The sequence below is a fragment of the Carassius auratus genome, chromosome 29, assembly GCF_003368295.1.
Source record: "Carassius auratus strain Wakin chromosome 29, ASM336829v1, whole genome shotgun sequence".
Taxonomy (NCBI): domain Eukaryota; kingdom Metazoa; phylum Chordata; class Actinopteri; order Cypriniformes; family Cyprinidae; genus Carassius; species Carassius auratus.
In genome coordinates this window covers 4,540,362-4,553,539 of record NC_039271.1, presented here as the reverse complement: position 1 = coordinate 4,553,539, position 13,178 = coordinate 4,540,362, and the positions used below count along the sequence as shown (strand labels likewise).

General features: G+C 35.6%; 2 protein-coding genes across 7 annotated transcripts in view; both read right to left on the bottom strand.

Annotated features, from left to right (window-relative positions):
• ptpro (protein tyrosine phosphatase receptor type O) overlaps positions 1–11,587 on the bottom strand; it is a 35,223-nt gene extending 23,636 nt beyond the window's left edge. The window contains exons 1-3 of one of the 4 annotated variants that reach the window (XM_026210264.1): positions 11,167–11,587; positions 2,019–2,298; positions 1,044–1,199 (exon numbers count right to left, since the gene is read on the bottom strand). In XM_026210264.1, coding sequence (XP_026066049.1) covers positions 1,044–1,199; positions 2,019–2,298; positions 11,167–11,229 — 499 coding nt within the window. In that variant the 5' untranslated portion in view covers positions 11,230–11,587. The remainder of the gene's footprint in view (positions 1–1,043; positions 1,200–2,018; positions 2,299–11,166) is intronic. The other 3 variants (XM_026210262.1, XM_026210263.1, XM_026210261.1) reach the window with 3 other exon arrangements.
• The window catches only part of LOC113048471 (B-cell receptor CD22-like), a 1,131,192-nt gene that overhangs the window by 883,935 nt on the left and 234,079 nt on the right, over positions 1–13,178 (bottom strand). The gene's annotated exons all lie outside the window — the stretch shown is intronic.

Here is a 13,178-nt window from a genome sequence, read left to right as displayed (position 1 = left end):
TGTAACAAATTTGTAAAACACATATAATACAAAATATACACACAAAACACTTAGAAACACACATGCATAACGTGTAATACACAGAACCACGCGTGTAACACAAACATGTAATACACACAGAAACACACGCAAGTAACATATAGAAACAAACATGCATAACGCACGTAATACACGGAAACACACATGTAACACGCATAATACACAGAAACACATGTTTAACAAAATTATGTAACATATGTGTAACACACAGGTAACATGCAGAAACACACACATGCATAACGCGCGTAATACACGGAAACGTACGTAACACGCATAATACACAGAAACACATGTGTAACAAAATTATGTAACACATGTGCAACACACACGCAACATGCGGAAACACACACATGCGTAACAGAACAGAAGTGTAACACATAAAAACACACATGACATAAAACACACATGCATAACATGCAGAATAAACAGAAACACACATGTAACATAAACATTTAATACACACAGAAGCACAAATGCGTAACACATAGAAACACACATGCATAACTCATAATACATAGAAACACACGTGTAACAAAATTGTGTAACACATGCGTAACGCACACGTAACATGCAAAAACACACACATGAGTAACAAACAGAAAAACAGACATGCATAACCGACATAATACACAGAAACACACATGTAACACAAATGTGTAACACACACATAAAAACAAATGTGCAACACACACAAACACACACATGCAACACATAGAAACACACATGCATTACACTCATAATACACAGAAACATGTTACGTGTGCAATACACAGAAACACACGGTTAACACAAAAGTGTGACTCACACAGAAAAATAAATGCGTAACAAGGAGAAACACACACACACGTAACACACATGCATAACACACATAATACACAGAAACACACATGCATAATGATCGTAAAACACACACATTTAGCAAACGTGTAACACACACAGAAACACAGGTATGTAACACGCATTCCAGGCAGAAACACATGTAACACACACATAATACACGGCACCTTTATACAGCATGTAGCGAGGCTGATCACCCTCCATGTAGCTGATGTTTACTCTGGTGTAGATGTTCCTGTCTGGAGAACGGATCTGAAACACCACGCCGGTCTCTGGAGCCAGACTGTAATCAGACATCTCAACGCTGTCTAGAGGAAGAGGCTCTGAACACACACACACACACACACACACAGTTCACTGATATATCACACTGGAGAAACAGGAGACTGAAAAATCAATGGCATTTTGTTGTAACGAGGATAAAGGCACTCTGTTCTGACTTAAAACTGTTACTGAAAACATAATTGTTTAAAATAAAAGTGGACAGTCTGACTAAAACACTACTATACCATGATGTAAGTCATTTTATACCACAGAGACAGTATCACAACATAGCTGATTCTTGCTTGGAATTGAACTTTTTTTAATTAATTGATTAATTTAAAAAAATGCAAATTTTTGTTTATAAATTATTTATAATTGCAAACGGTTTTATTATTCTTTTTAATGTAATGAATTATTTTAATGTATTATTTATATGTATGTATATATTTATAACTTAATATTTTTATTAGTGTATTTATCAATAACTATTTTTCCATGTATGATTATCTTGCTTCTTTTTTTAATTTACATTTTTTTTAAATAATGTATTTATAAATGTTTTATTTACAATTTTAATTATTTTTTCATTTTTATTAACTAATTTATCAATACTTTATTTTAATTTTTTTCTTTATTCCCGCCTATTTCCATTTATTATTTTTATTAATTTATCTATATTTTATTATGTACTACTGCTGCCTGTTTAAATTTATTTATTATTTTTATTTAATAATTATTTTTTTTATTTAGATTTATTAATGACAACTGCGTATTTAATCTAATTTATTTGTTTATTTTAAATGTCTTTCATTATAAGTGTTTAATATTTTGATGCATTAATTTCACCCATATGTGAAGCAGATGTCTGACTGTCTTACTGGTGAGCACAGGAACCGTTCTGACGGCTCTGGACGCGCTGCTGTCGTTCCCGAGCATCAGACTGATGGAGTAACACAGGCCGTGGTACGAGGCGTTGAACTGGAGCGGATGAGGAAGCGTCTGACCGTCAGCGGGTCGCGTGAACAGAAGCGTGTGCGTGTGCGGCTCTCCGGAAACACGCACCGAATACACGGATGCTTCAGGCCTCACGTCATCAGCGTCCAGCGACAGCAGCATCCGGCTGTCATCCTGCAAAGCCACCTGGAACGGAGCCCCATGCTGGAAGAAGAACACATCGATCAACAATCAATCAATGCAAACCACATCATCATGACCGCATTAATAATGAACGGAAAGACGGGTAATGGGAATCAAGCACATAAACAAACATCACTGCACCACAGATCCGGACCGGCTCTCAGAAATACCCTCAATCTCATAAAGATTTACAGATTTTCTGCTAAAATTTATGTATTTAGCAGACGCTTTTTTTCAAATGAGCGAAAAAACCCTTTGAAGATCCTCCTGCAGAAACAAGATCCTCCAGCCGCGTGATATTGCTCTTATCATCTGTTTCTGAAGATTCAATATGAGATGAAGAGACTCATAGACATATGAGAAGAGCTGCATTATTTCCTGTGTGTGTGTGTGTGTGTGTGTGTGTGTGTGTGAGAGAGATAAGGTGAGACCAACACACACACACACACACACACAGCTCAATAGTATATTATTTCTATAATACTATAACAGTGTTGATTTAACATCAGTGACATACTATAGTAGTTTTGCTAAACATCAGAACTGTGACCAAACATTTGGAGATGTAAACTCAGAATTGCAACAAACAAACAAAACAAAAAACGTAAGAAATTCTCAGATGGCATTTTTTATACTTTTATTCTACGACAGAAACCGCTTCTATCATTTTTTCATTTTCTGTTTTTTATTTGAATGTTAGTGGAAGTTGCAGTAATTTTGTTGATTATCTTTATATATTTTGTTCTTAAGCTGTTTATTCTGTGCGTGAGTGAATACAGTGGTGTTTTGTATTGTTGGGTCGTCTTCAATCGGACCGAATGTTGTTTTCAGACAGACGACTGAATGGAGATGAAGAGAATTCAACTTTAAATACACGTGCAGCTTTTAGACCAATCAGAGCTCAGTATGCAAATGAGCCTGGCCTGACTGACGTTACATTTGAAACGATGAAGATTCCATCAGTGGAAATCGGAGCAGATTCAAACAAGGATAAACCATACCAATTATCGTGTTTTTCGATACAATACTGATACTTTTAAAAAGACAATATCATCGATACCGATACGATACTCCTAAACTACAAATACTGTGGTTGAACTATGGTCACTTTAGTAAAACCATTTTTCATTTTCATTAGAGACAGCCAGGCTGAAATAAAAATGTTAGTTTCTTAAGTAAGTAAATTTAGAAATTGCATTTGCATATTTTTGTCCTGAACAATCATCAACACTCTTTATCTTAAAGAATAGAATACAAAAATATTTGATATAGCCTATCCTAAAGCAGGTTGGAGTTCAATATATCATGATAAATCTCTGTAAAACTTTCCAAAAATAAAGAGAAGTGTTTCTGTGCCGTGTGTGTTTGATACAAACTCAACGCTGTTCACTGTGTGACGCTTAGAGAGACGCTCAGAGAGGATTATGGGATTACAGCAAACACACGCATCATTACAGCACAGAGATGAGGAGGAGCGAGCGTTAATTAGCACAGAAAACAATCTGACCACCAGATACTGCTTTATCACACAAATCTTGACGGCCTCTAATCGAATCAAATGTGATTCAAATGCCAAAGTTCAAATGTTAAAGTGTAATGTATTTCTGTGATGCTCCGCTGTATTTTCAGCATCATTCCTCCAGTCTCCAGTGTCACATGATCTTCAGAAATCATGAAAATATGACGTGATGCATTTATAAACAAGATCCTCTGGAAAGAGACAGAAGTCAAGACAAGACACACGTCACTCTCGAGGAGCACTGAAGAAGCTGAGGAATCTCTGTCAGAGAATGCCTTTCAGTGCTCGGATGAATGAAGGTCAGGGACTGAAAGAGGAACGCAGCTGCTGACATTATCATGCAAACGAAGGACTCGGAGACACAACTCCTCACTCAGAAAGAGCAGCAGGAGCACAGTCTGATGATGAAGAGGAAGATGAAGCTAAAGCGCTGGATTATCGCTCTGTAATCCATCAGAAAGTGGAGGAGCTGTAATAATCTTTCTTTTAATCGCTGAACCCACAGCACTTTTGTGTTCCAGAGAGACAAAGGTCTCCAGATTAACTGCCACAATAAACCCATTTGTGCTTTACACACTTACAAATAAAACCTCTTTATTGGCATTCATGAATCCATTTAAGGTTATTTAGAGAGGAAAAGGTTTTTTTAGATTATTAAAATGTTCTTTACTCTTAGAAAGTAAATGTTTTTTTAAGAACTAAGATCACTGAGAGCTTCTTTGTAGAATCGGAAGAGGTGTAAAAGAGCCATTTAAGTTCCTACGTTTTACTCTTGTAACACATTTATTTATCTACTTATTATTATTATTATTATTTACAGTTATTATCAAAGAGATATTAACCGTTTAAAATGTTTCAGCCATTTTGGCCTCGGTTTGTATGGAGATCCATTAGTGTCAAAAATATTTTGTTAAATGATCTATGGAGTTATATTAGTGTCAAAAACGTTTCTGAAAATTTGTGGACGTAAAATATTTTTGTGTTAGAAATAACTTTAGGTTTAATGAATTTGGACTGTTTTTGAGCAATCATGAGCTATAAAGTCAAAGAAAATTATAAAATCCATAAATAATATTGTGTTTAAGATTTGTTAGGCTCAAATTATATGTTATTATAAATTAAAAATAAAATGTCATATATATGTGTTATATTTATTGAATTTTCTCAATTGGTAAAAGGAGTAAATACAGCAGAAATGTGGTAATAACATTCAAAACTTTACATTTCTTCCACCTAAACTAATTACTGAGAAGCTGCAGATCAGATAAAATAGGTTTTTAATTTAAGACTGTTTCATAAAATAACGATTCTTGTGAAATGTGAAAATAGTAAGCAGATTTTGAAAGCATTTTGAGCCATGTTTGAGAACATTTAAAAAACCTGAGGAAGCTTTTTCCATTATAAAGACCCTTTCGATCAAAGGAAGGGTTTCATGGATGTTCATGCAAATAATGAGCTGTTATTATTTTTAGGAGCGTCAGACGAGCATCCAAAGACGTGCACAGCTCCTGATGTGTTTTCAGGGAGGAAAGGTGCTGTTAATTGCGTGAAGAGAGACACTCCTCAGGCTTTTAATTAAAAGCAAACACACCGGTGTGTTCAGAGCAGCAGGAGGATGGTCAGAAGGCCAGGAAAAACACAACAAAGAGCCCACGCCGACACACACACACACACACACACATAAACCCCTTCCACCGCACCACAGGAGGTCCAAACCCGCCCACAGACCCCTGACTCGTCCAATCAGATGCTCTGCCTGCTGTGATTGACAGCTCTGACTCAGCAGGTTTTTTTGTTTTTGTCTTGAACTCTTTTCAGAGTTTCTGAACTGGGAACAATGAGTGAATCACACACACACACACACACACACACACTCTCTCTCTCTTTCTTTCTCACTCACTCACACACACTCCATAAAGAAAAGTCCATCTAAAGACTATAATAAAGCAAAGTAAAAAAATCTTCTTTCTAAACCAGAAGTTACATATTAAGGAATTTTCTTTAGGGTTAGCGTTAGGTTTTACTCTCAGTATTGTCAGTGAGGAGATATATGAATATTTAACCATATTGAAATACTTTAATACAAAGATTGTATATTTGAAACCACAAAAAATTCAAAGAAGTAAAATCTTAAGGTAAGATTTTTAATGTTTGAGAAAGAAGTGAGAAACTGAGTCACACACGAGCGCTGAGCCTCATGGGAAACTATAGGAACAGTGCATCTATAAGACAGCGAGCATGAGCTCCGGGGAATGGATTTCAAGCATCTCCAGAGAATATACAGGAGTCTTTGTGCTGAGAGAGAGAGAGAGAGAGCGAGCGGGCGAGCGAGTGGCTCAGGGTCATGTGACCGACACTGCAGACGCCACACATCACACACCAACACATCATCGCATACATCTGACTCCACCATCGCATGAAATCAACTGGAGATTGAACCAATCTTCTGCACTAAATGACTGGAATATCAGTGTGATAATCTGTGATTTTGCTCCATTGAGCGAGGCGTATGGAGACGAGACGAGACGAGCGTCAATGAATGATGACAAAGAGCATCAATGAAGCCAGACACACACAGAAAATCCCTTTCAGAACAAACCATCAGTCGTTTCCCAGTACAAACATTCTTAAATCTGACTGAAGATATTATCTTGCTTTCTGAAAAATAGAGCAAAATTAAGTGGGTTTACACTTAAAACAAGAACAAAATCAAACGCGATATATTTTAGTGCAGTTATTGTCATTGTAATCTGAATGTTTTATTAAAAACTTGCAAAGACAAGTTTAAAAAGAAGAAATTAGGTCAGTCATAAATATTAGTATTGTATGGTGTTTTACAGTTGTAACACACAATATGTTTATTATATTATTTTATATTATAGACATTTTTTACTTTAAAGTGAAATATTACTATAGTAGTATTATAAAAGATATATATATAATTGTTTTTTTTTATATTGGTATATAATTACAAATTGTGCAGCCCAGCAGACCTTTTCTTTATTTATTGAAATCACAACTTTTTTCAAAGAACAAATGCAATTAAATTTTTTTGCCAAAATTGCACAGCCCTAATTTTTAAGCATCAAATTAATTAATTTTGATTAAAGACCTTTGTTTTAAAAATGAATTTTACCAAAGTAACATTGTAACATTTAATTTCATATGTTTTCTTTAGCACTAATAATAATAATGATTATTTGTATTATTTCTTAGCTATGTTAATATATATTCACATATTTTTGCTGGAGCCCGACAAACTCGCTTTACAAAGCTGGATAATTATTATAAAAAATTTTTATCACAATATAAATATTGATCAAGAATTAAAATATTTTAAATGAATGTTCGTATGTTCTTCCTTAATTTTGATGTATTTTTCATTACAAGAAGACTGATATCTTTAGTAATTTTTCTTCTGCAGTAAATCCCTCTTGATTTAGATATTTGTACTGGAAAACAAGACGAGATCCTGTGGAGGAACAGCACTTGTGTGCTTCAGCGTTTTGACTGAACATGATTTTAATGTTCCTGAAGGTCTGTTTAACTCAGACTTGAGAAGTCTTTCGGAGCGTGATCCGAGGGTGTTTGGTGTTCAGATGGAGCGAATCTCTGATGGTTGATGTATAATGGATGGAGCACATCCACACACCTGGTGTCGGCAAATGCTCAGGTTAAAGAGAACCGACGTGACGCTCTTGATTAACATCCGTCTGATGAAGAGGAGCCTCACACACACCTCCTAAAAACACTTATAACTCAATACATATCAAGTGATCTGTAATAACAGAAAAGGCCATACTGATCACGTAATAAAAACGGTTACTCACACTTGTGTGCTGTGAGATTACAGTCACAGCATCGTCTTTTAGTTTCAATCTCGCATCAAATTGTTCCTTGTTTGCAAATGAATCCACGGTAAAAAATGAAGTGAACAAAGGAACGAGTTCTTACTGATGCGGTCTGGATCTTCACTAAAAACAGAGTAAATCCACTGTTTCCTAACGCTGGGATCAGAAGGAAGGCGAAGCAAACACTGTTTTTCTAAAACTTGGCACTGAACAGCATCTTGTTGACTTCAAAGCATCTGTATCGTTTGGTTTCTATGGAGATTTGCGTGTTTGCAAAGCAGCAGTGTAGAATCAGTGGGCGGGGCTAAACTGACAAAGCTGAAGCATCGGTGGGCGGGGCTAAAAAGACAGTGTTGTAGAATCTGTGGGCGGGGCTAAACAGACAGTGGTCTGGGTAGGGCTAAACAGGCAGCAATGTAGGATATGTGGGCGGGGCTAAACAGATAGTGTTGTAGAATCTGTGGGCGTGGCTAAACAGACATTGGTGTAGAATCAGTGGGTGGGGCTAAGCAGACAGAGATCTAAAATTGGTGGGTGGGACTAAACAGTGCTGTAGCATCGATGGGCGGGGCTAAACATTACATTACATTTACATTTATTCATTTAGCAGAAGCTTTTATCCAAAGCGACTTACAGATGAAGACAGTGGAAGCAATCAAAAACAACAAAAAGAGCAATGATATATAAATGCTATAACAAGTCTCAGTTATGTTAACACAGTACACGTAGCATGGGATTTTAAATAATATAATAAATAAAAAGAAAACAGATAGAATAAAAAAAGAATATAGCAAGCTAGTGTTAGAGGTCTTTACACACACGCACACACACACACACACACACACATACAATTGCATAATAAATGAAAAGAAAATAGATTACAAAAAGATAAGAAAGGTAGTTAGATTTTTTTTTAAAGAATAGAATTAGAATAGTGAGTGGTAAAGTTAGAGGATCAAATAAAGATGGAAGAGATGTGTTTTAAGCTGATTCTTGAAGATGGCTAAGGACTCAGCTGCTCAGAAAACAGACAGAGCAGTAAAATGGGTGGGCGGGGCTAAACAGGGAGTTATGTAGAAGCAGGCACTGATCTTCTTCTGTGGAGGCGGGGTTTATCCCCACTATTACATCATAGAGTACATTTTGGCAGACTCACTTGATTATAAGCAATTTTTAACAACAAAGTTTTGAGTTCTGAAACTTATAAGATGGTTTTATAGCACAATTTCCTCTTATATGTCAAACGATCAAGGAAATTTTGGTTTCTCAGTTCATGACCCCTTTAAATTTAAACGCATCGCTGCTTCATCAGTGTCAGTTCCAAAACAGTGGACCAATCAGAAGAGCCCAGAGGCGGGGCAAAGATTGCAAGCTTTTGTTTACAGTAGTAAGTTGGCATGGCAACTGTTTTATTTGACGGAAAAACAGCGGAGGATGTGTTCTGCACTACTTTTAAACAACAACAACAACAACAAAACATTCCTGAACGCTGCGTCTCGCAATTTTAGATGCAAACATGCCTTCTGTGTGACGGGCCGTAAGTTTTCAAAACTATTTCAGTCCTTCAACTTTAAAATCTCACAATCAGTGTCTTACACTGTACAGGTTTTATTAAAGTTAATTTAAGTTTTTAAGACCACGTTTAATGAATATGATGATGTCACAATGTCATTAGAAACAATCTCCTTCATTTCCAATGCATTCAGAAGAATCAACTTGTGTAAAATAAAAACAAGTTTTGGCAGATATCTGTTCTTGTTTTAAGCATAAACTCACTTCACTTCAGAAAAACCACACCTTTGATTACTTCTTCAGTTAAAATATCATGATTTAAGGATGTTTAGATACTGGAACTGCAAAACAAGACCGAAATATTGAGGAATATCAGCATTTTTTTGTGCTAGTTTTGCATGCTTGTAATCTGTTTATTTTCTATGATGATTTACTCTCCAACAAAATCACCACAATCATTGATTTATTATTTTTTTCCAAATAGAGCTATTCAAGTAGTTTGGTGCAATATTATGCAGCTTTTACGTTTCCATCAGATCTGATCAGATGACGATGAAACCTATCTCACGAGTTCATCACAGAAGCTGCATGGTCAGGTTAAGCCTGTATTGATTGCTGGTGGACACACACACACACACACACACACACACACAATCACGGCTGTATCCATGGTTACCGAGCTCAAATGTGATGTTAACATTTAATGAATGGCCATATTAATGATCACAGACAGTCTGTTTAAGTGTCATAGCTGAAATATTACATTGCTTATCCATTTCATATATGATAGAGATAATAAAATATTTACTAATATACTGAAACAGTAAGATTTTACCATGATTTAAGAGTCTGTCAAATTACATCCAGTCAAGATAATAAACATGAGCTTTAAACACAAATAACATATTACTAATAATAATATAATATACTAATAATATACACACACTATTCAAAGTCTGAGCAGAAACTCTATAACTTGAATTATAATCACAGATGAAGTCACATAATTATCACACAGTCTTCAGGTCTGAGCTCAACATGTCCGACCTCCATCAACAAGCATGTTCTCAATCAGGTCCTCTCCCAACTGATCAAACTAAATCGGTTTGTAATAAATCCTGTAGAATTTTACTGAAAACATTTCGAATGCAAATAAGCTTGAATCCTTTTAAAAAAAGATTTTAAACCAAACTATACTGAAATAAAAATAATAAAAATTCCTGCATACTTTCACAGAAAAAAAATTCTGGGTGTAAATATGTTTTAAGGCTATTGAAACACTTTAAATATAGCTATATAATCGGATTTATAATAATAATATTAACAATACTAATGATAACCCAATAATAATAATAATAGCAATAATAACAATATGTGACCCTAGACCACATTGGGTATATTTGGAGCAATAGCCAAAAATACACAGTAAGGGTCAAAATGATTGATTTCGCTTTTATGCCAAAAATCATAAGGTTATTAAGTAAAGATCATGTTCCATGAAGATATTTAGTAAATTATCTAAGGTAAATATATCAAAACTTAATTTTTGATTAGTAATATGCATTACTAAGAACTTCATTTGAACAACTTTAAAGATGATTTTCTCAATATTAAGTTTTTTTTTTTTTTTGGCAGATTCCAGATTTTCAAATAGTTTTGTGGTCCAGGGTCGTTATTATTGTTATAAAATAAATATTTCATTTCCTGTGTAACATACAGTGAAAGCAGACTGATGCTGCACACACACACACACACACACACACACACACACACACACACACTCATCTGTGTGACCCAGTTTCGCCTGCAGGAATATCGGAGCAGATTCTGATCGTGCACCTCGCATCAGTTGCTGCTGATATCAGACACAGAACACAGAAACACTCCAGAATCCAGAACCACACGAACCGATTTAATGACGCGCGCGTGTCTAATTAACGCCTCGCGCCGGGCTCACCGCAGACCCGCCGAACGCTCATTTGCGGTGTGAAAAAAGAACAGACTCACCTGAATGATGATGATGGTGATGATGAAGCACAGCGATAAAACCCAGCGGAGAGCAGAACTCATGTTCGGTCGGGAATCGAACGGGCTCTTTGATTGCCAGCCTCGCGCATCCGAACAATAGCGAGAGATCGAACAGCGACCGGAGCGCCGAACCTAGCCGAGGATGAACGAGTTGAGCTTCCGCCGTCAGTCAGATCGCGAGCGTTCCGTCCATCTGCCGGTTCCGTGCGCTCGGTATCGGTCTGTGGTTCGGCTCTGCGGGACGGATGAATGATGGAGACCCTCCGAGGCTCTAATGAAGCGCAGCAGCGGGTTTCTGTCTCGGGCCGCGTCTCAAATTCTCCGGCGCGCCCTAACTAGTGTGCAGCGGTAGTGTGCACTGCGCCGCGTCTCCCTCAAAACGCCTCGTGCTCCAGCGACGCCCAAACGCTGTGCACTATCTAGACATCTGAGTCGGATTTGAGAAGCGGTCCTCTGTCGCCCCGCCCTGAATCTCTGAACACAGACTGAATCTCATCACATGAACAAACCTGCTTTACATCATCCTCATCTTACCTCATATTTGCACATCAAGAACAGTAACATTCACTGTCATAGACTGCCGTTCATAAGGCACTACTTATGGACATTATTAAATATAATATTTTTTAATATCTCATATCTATTCATCAGAGAAGTGCATTAAATGCAATTAATTCAGGGCATCAAAAAGGCTAAAATAAGGATTTTTAACTCACTAAATACAATTAATTAATTGCTTTAAACAAATTAATACAAACAAATCCAGGTTAGCTGCCAAGCTAGTTATTTTATTTCAGCTAGCTTCCAAAGTAATATTTAGCATTTTTCATTCAGTTTATCTTGTATTAAAACAATAAAAACAGGAATAACAATTCATAAATCTATATAGACATAGGCCTATAAAAAACTAATACAAATTATGGAAACACAACAAAATTATACTTTAGTTTAAATTAAAACACAAAAATAAAATAAAAATTCAGAATATTATATATATATATATAAAAAAAGAAAAGTATCTCAGTGGTACTAATATTTCTATATAATAGAATATTTTTTTACTTTTGTTTTACGTTTTTATTTTATATGTTCTGTTTTTATATAAAGTTTAGTTTTTTTAGTGTTTTTTTAGTTAGTTTTGCAATTTTGTGTCAATTTTATACACTGTGTCTATATAGTATCCATTCATTATTATGTAGTTATTTATTTTAGTACATCAATACAAACTAAATGAAAATGAGAAATTTATTTTTAAATATTATTTATTCCATTTCTATTCAATATATAGCACAACTATACATACAGTGTGTTTTATTTCTCAATTTATTTTCTTATTTTATATATATATATATATATAATTTATCCTTTTTATTGTCTGTGACATGGAAGCTTGTGACACGAAAAACTAATTCCTTGTATAATTACAGTATATGCATAAACGTATACTTGGCAATAAAGCTCTTTCTGACTTCTGATATTTAATATTAGATTTAGCCTATAGTTACTCTGAAACTAAAAAAAACAGTGTAAAAACAGTAAAATAACAGCCATCATATGCTTGTGTTATTACATGATAACTGAGATAAACGATTCATTTAATACATGGGAATCAAGAAGTTTGGACCTAGAAGATTTCAGTTTTCTTAAATAAGGTGATAATACACAGAATCCAGGTACTAACATGTGCCTGTATTATTCACCTCCATCGCTTACATTTCTTCTCAGTTCTTCACATTTCTAATGTGTGAAAAAAGAACTAATGAAATATACAAACACTGAAGAACTGACCCATTACCCTTCACAGACATCATAAATAAGAGGGTCAGACTGCTGTTGGCTTTATTCAGAAATCTCAAACTTATAATGAAGTGCACTGTTTTTCATCTTATATTGAGATTCATCAGCAGGACAGAAGACAGAGACAGAGACAGAGACAGCAACAGAGGCGCTTTACAGCCGCCGGCCAATCAGCGTCCAGCTCCCCCTCCTCT